The sequence below is a fragment of the Pecten maximus genome, chromosome 11, assembly GCF_902652985.1.
Source record: "Pecten maximus chromosome 11, xPecMax1.1, whole genome shotgun sequence".
Classification (NCBI taxonomy): Eukaryota; Metazoa; Mollusca; class Bivalvia; order Pectinida; family Pectinidae; genus Pecten; species Pecten maximus.
The window spans coordinates 32,440,572-32,446,744 of NC_047025.1; the positions used below are offsets into that span (position 1 = coordinate 32,440,572).

Here is a 6,173-nt window from a genome sequence, read left to right on the forward strand (position 1 = left end):
AACTTTAAGTTTGACCGGACAACTCCTCCTAAACCGAAGGGCCGATTTCAATGAAACTTCACACAAATATAGAGGACCATGTGTAGATGTGCATGCCACTTTATTTTTCTCAAAATTATGGTTGCTATGGCAACTGGTCACTATAAACAGGTTTTCCGATAAGAACCATAACTTTAAGTTTGTCTGGACAACTCCTCCTAAACTAAAAGGCCAATTTCAATGAAACTTCACACAAATATAGAGGACCATGTGTAGATGTGCATGCCACTTTCCTTTCTTTCAAAATTATGGTTGCTATGGCAACTGGTCACTATAAACAGGTTCTCTAATAAGAACCATAACTTCAAGGTTGTCCGGACAACTCCTCCTAAACTGAATGGCCGATTTCAATGAAACTTCACACAAATATAGAGGACCATGTGTAGATGTGCATGCCACTTTATTTTTTTTCAAAATTATGGTTGCTATGGCAACTGGTCACTATAAACAGGTTTTCCGATAAGAACCATAACTTTAAGTTTGTCTGGACAACTCCTCCTAAACCGAAGGGCCGATTTCAATGAAACTTCACACAAATATAGAGGACCATGTGTAGATGTGCATGCCACTTTTTTTTTTTTTTTCAAAATTATGGTTGCTATGGCAACTGGTCACTATATTACTGGGATATCTTAGTTAACCTCTAATTAACAGTTCCAATTCACCATTGACTCGTGCAGATTGCGGGGGTATTAGTCAGCCATCCTGGCGACAGTTCTAGTTTGTATTCCTACTAATCAATTAGTACTTTAAAGTTAAATACTTTGTACACTTGACTTGAGCAGTATCCAGGCAGTTGTGCAGTGTTAACCTGAGTTCACATTTGATTGTATTGTAATGAAGACATGACTAATTTATATTCATACCCCCCACAACGAAGTTAGGTTAGTATATTGGAATCACCCTGTCCAACCATCCATCTGACCATCCGTCTGTCAGGAATATTATGTCAAGTGTATCTAAAAAGTACTTAGTATTATTTCTCAAACTTGACATACTACATCCATATGATATATGGTTGTTGTCCTTTCACTTTTCGTAAAATTTCGACAACATTTGGTAGAGTTATGCCCCTTTTTTTGTATATAATAACAAATTTATGTAGTAATATTTCTAAAACTTGGCCTACTACATCCTTATGGTATTAAGTTGACAGGCGGCCATCTTGGATTTTGGCTGAAAGTTTTCTATCCCTATTTCTTGATAACTACTTGATGGATATTTCTCAAATTTCACACGTGGGTCTGCTGGTGACTAGTTTTACATTAAAACTTTCGTTGTCGCCATGGTAACTGGTCACTATTAAGATGTTTTGCAATAAAGTTGTCAGTATAACTAAAACATATACTTTGATTTGAGTATTTCTTAACAATGTTATTTTTCATATTCCTTCTTGCTCAGTTTTTTCATAATATCCCCGGCATCCCAGCAGACTAGATCCCTAGCTTGGTTGCAGCGTTTCCAACCCAAAGATGGCTCAGTACAGATCCGAGATATCACATCAGCGTACGCTGGGATAAATGTAATAGGTCCACATGCCCAGCAACTACTGGCTGATGTCACCGACATCTCTACCACTCTGAAGGATTTCAAACCTATGACATGCAAGGTATATACTTTGAAACCTATCTTCACTGACATCATGTACTGGATTAATTCATCAGATGGTACGTTTTGTTAGTGATTAATCATTATAATCAGTGTATATTGGCATAATAATGCAGGTGTCTATAAAATGAGGGATAAGTATAGTTTTGTTTTAGTTTATTGACATTAATATCAATGTTAGAATACAAGACTAGTATCAACTATTTTACTGGGAGGAAATTTGTCAGCTATTCGGCTTTTAAAAGTTAAATTCATAGATTTCTAGTGGACAAGCAATAATTTCACCAAGGAAAGCAATATCTACATTGTATATAATCTGCTTGGAGTTTGACAAAGTAGTTTGCTTCCAATATTAAGTTACTTACTTGCTTGTTGCCATTTGGAATGGTTCAACATTTAATAACTACTAACTATTGAAAGTTATCAATTCAAGGTATACGCTTGAGCAAATTTTTTAAATGAATATTAGAAAAAGAAAAAAATTATTGTAATAAAAAAAAAATCTAATGGTCCCTCAGGTAAATATTTTTCCTTTTATATCCTGTTTCAAGTACACCAAGTCTGACAGACATTACAGACCAAATCCAAGATGGCGACGTGCCTTTTGGCTTATTGCATAAGTCGATTAATCGGGTAAAAAGCCCCCGCAAATTAGGCAACCCAATTAAGCAGAATGCACTGTATTTGCAAATAATCTAATTTGTGGCTTTCAGAGATGTAATGATGATGTGTAAAAATCATTTTGATCACAGTTATTTATCACATACAGAAAACTTTCAATATTTGTTTTTGTATCAACAGGTGATAAATGTTGGGTTTGCCAGTAATATTCGGGCTATGAGACTCACACACGGTGGAGAGGATGGTTTTGTTCTTTATGTTCCCTCGGAGGTAAATTCTACCCTCTTTTATAATTGATTGTTATCCCTTCTAATATTAATCTAGCATTAAGAGTATTTTTCAATGTTTTAAATACTTCTTAGAAACAAAACCTGACAAGGAGTCCCTTTACTTTGTATAATATTAAGCAACATAGTAAAACATCTGTCTTCCAAATCATTTACTTAAATACAGTAGATTTTAAATATCTTATAGAGTTTTAAACCACATTGTAAGACAAACTAAATAGATCTTCTACATGCATGAACTATATATAGGTTATCCTCTACATACAATGTATATATGTTGATTATATAACAATTACATATGTGTAGAATATTATAGTAAAAGTTGGGCATGAAGCTTGATTAATCCATCATAATATTCTATTCCTAGTATGCACTCCACGTGTACGATACACTGATGGCAGAAGGGAAGGACTACGGAATCCGACACGCTGGGTACTACGCCCTGAAACTGTTGCGCATTGAGAAATTCTATGCTTACTGGGGAGTCGATCTCACAACCCACACCACACCTCTTGAGTGCGGCCGTGACTTCAGGGTCAAATTTGATGTAAGAGTAAACTTTTTATGGATTCTGATATTAATTAGTAAGAGGATAATTCTCAACAATGAACCTTGGTCATCATGTTTTTATTGAAAAATCCTCTTGCAGCAAAAAGCATTGTTAAAATGTTTTTTGTAGTTGGTTTGATTTGAATGATTTAGACACCTTTACAGCATATATTTCTGATAACTAGTAGGAATAAAATTCAATGCTGCAGCAATTTGTTATTATTATATGGCAGTGTTAATGATACATGTTTCACCTTAATCTAATATGCTTCGTGTGAGGTTGTAGTGAAAATAAACCACTATTGAGATGGAATAACATGAAAAAGGTTTTCTTTGTAGGCAGGGGACTTCATCGGTAAGGAGGCGTTACTGAAACAGAAGGAGGAGGGAATTAGTCAGAGGTTTGTTCAGTTCCTACTGGAGGACTTCAATGTCGACACGGATGTGTGGCCATGGGGAGGAGAACCAATCTACCGTAACGGCAAGTTCTCTGGTACCACGACATCCAGTGGCTACGGATTCAAGCTAGATAAGATGGTGTGTCTTGGTTTCATTAGAGATTATGATGAACAGGGAAAGAGTGTTTTATACAAAAACATGAACCAGTTTGTGTTGGACAGAAACGCGAAGTATGAAATAGCCATTGGTGGGCAGATGTTTGAAGCCAAAGTGCGTCTCTACACACCAAAGGCAGCTTACTCAACCTCAGAACCGGTCTTCATCCCCGTCCCATCCATGAATAAATAAACAGCCTTCAATTCTGGGGTTATTTTAATTATCTGAAAAAAATGGAGGTCAAGATTTTAAGTTGAACTTGTCTATCTCCAGGAGTATTATTCCAGAAAATCACTGCTGAATCAATGACGTCTAAAAGAACCTGTTTAGCTAAAAAATATAATCATGTTATACAAGAATCTTGCTCCATTTGTTCAGAAATCATTTCTTAAAACAGTTTGATGAGCAATTGGATTGAAATTAACTCAAGATCTGCAATAGCCAATGCAAGCTTGCATTGGTGTTTTTAAATAATCTACCAGTTTTTAAGACAATTTCTGTGATGAAAAAATCTGGTCCACCAATGGAGCAGTAATTCAAGTCAAAATCTTTCTTTGTGCATTGAATCTCAAACTTCATATGTCTGGCAATATCGTGGTTACTGCAGTGACAACTCTTACTTCCATAAGTAATTGAAATGGATGTAATTCATGAACAAAACATGATTTAAATTGAAATATATCCATAATTCATGTTTGTCATGAGTACACTGTATGTCAGAACTAATTTGCTGTAACCTTGTGTAAATATTTGTGAATCAATTAGAATTGGTATTATAAGAGTGTTAATGTATTGATGGTAGAAATCCAGTGCAATATAACATTTACCAAAGTAAATTCCAAGTAAAGGTAATTTGATGTTTTACAAGGACCTTTAAGGTGTCACATTGTGATAATATGAGAACATAATATTATACCTACCTTTGATGTAACAATAATATCAAAAAGATACCAAGAAAGATATTTTATTAGTGTGTTATTAGTATTGTGTGTAAGGGAGTGTTTTGGTTAGAATGATGAACATGAGAAGAGAAACTTTGTTTATTTTTTCATTAATGTTGTTATTGCAGTTTTTAACTCAACAGCAAATATTTAGCTTATGCCATGGTGTATTGTCTATTCATATGACCGTCGTTAACTTTTTTCAAAAACATCTTTTAAATAACCCAGAGTCATAATATGGGGTCAGTAACATGCTGGGATGAAGGAATACATTGTTTGTTAAATGAATGACCTTGACCTACTTTCAAAGTCATGTGGACAAATGTATAACGATATGGGTCATGGAAGAGCGATGATAAAATTTGTTCAGATAAATGAAGTTATAATAAGCCTATTCCCATATAATTGGAATGAAGAGTTATTTTTTTGCATCTGGATCAATTTTAAAGCTGTATTAGTAGCAGGTGAGCAGTACAGGCCCACTGGGCCTCTTGTTTGTAGTGTGTCTTGAGATCTGCAGATGTTTTTATCGTTGTTAAAATCTTTGTAATAATCAACTTTTCTGTCTGTTAAGTTAATGTCTGTCAAGTCATTTGTTGATGCTCAGTCATGTTAACATACAGAATCATCGATTTATTCAAACCTTATTCAGTTTTCTACATTTCAAGGGTAACATAATTTGTGTTGTTTGTTTAGTTTGTTTGATTCATTTAGATTTAAGTTGTTACGACAATTATATCTTCCTTACTTTCCATTGTAGTCCTAAATATATTGTTTTTGTATTTGTGATCTAGGATAATCCAATTAGAGGTAGCTACAATACTGGAGTTGTATAAGGTCTTATTTAAGTCAAAGTTGATGTTCACAACTTGAAGTTTGTTTTCCAAGATCTGATTTCCTTTCCATACTCAACATGACTTGTATGAATATTGAAATAACATACTTCGTAAAGTAACAAATTTTTTAAAATCATGCTAAAATATGGTGACATTTACATCTACAGCTTTTGATTTTTTATCCTGCCAATCTAATATGTCTTTGATATTAGAGATCTTGATACATGATACATGTTACATGAGTTACTAGATAATGTCATAACTGGAGATTGTATGATTGAAAGAAGAAATTTATTCAATATCAGAGTTTTGCATTTTAATTTAATTTGCGTATTGATCTTGTATTAAGTCAATTAACATTAGATTATAACAAGAAAGGAACAAAGAGCATACGAACACATACAACACCCTATTGTCTGTTCTACCAACAAACAACTTTCCTTGTAATGTGTTTTAGTGAGGTTTTCTTATTAATAAAGTAAATCAAAACATTCTATGTGGTCATTTATTGGTCTTCGTTTTCTATCTTTTCTTTTTCTCAGGATGAATCATTATAAAGCTATTATGATCATTGTGAGTCATGCGTCTTCGATAAAATTTTTCACGTTTTTGAAATCTTCAAAATCCAGGATGCTGGAAAGATATGGGTGTTTCACCTTGCAATGAGTTAGCAAACAGATATAGAGATCAGCCCTGTGTATGTACATAATTTGGTATGTAGGTATGTTCAAACAATT

General features: G+C 33.9%; 1 protein-coding gene across 1 annotated transcript in view; it reads left to right on the forward strand.

The window, feature by feature from the left end:
* The window catches only part of LOC117338391 (pyruvate dehydrogenase phosphatase regulatory subunit, mitochondrial-like), a 53,486-nt gene extending 47,554 nt beyond the window's left edge, over nucleotides 1–5,932 (forward strand). The window contains exons 16-19 of the mRNA XM_033899737.1: nucleotides 1,441–1,648; nucleotides 2,449–2,538; nucleotides 2,923–3,102; nucleotides 3,444–5,932. Of these exons, the coding sequence (XP_033755628.1) occupies nucleotides 1,441–1,648; nucleotides 2,449–2,538; nucleotides 2,923–3,102; nucleotides 3,444–3,851 (886 nt within the window). The 3' untranslated portion in view covers nucleotides 3,852–5,932. The remainder of the gene's footprint in view (nucleotides 1–1,440; nucleotides 1,649–2,448; nucleotides 2,539–2,922; nucleotides 3,103–3,443) is intronic.
* Nucleotides 5,933–6,173: the final 241 nt, after the last annotated feature.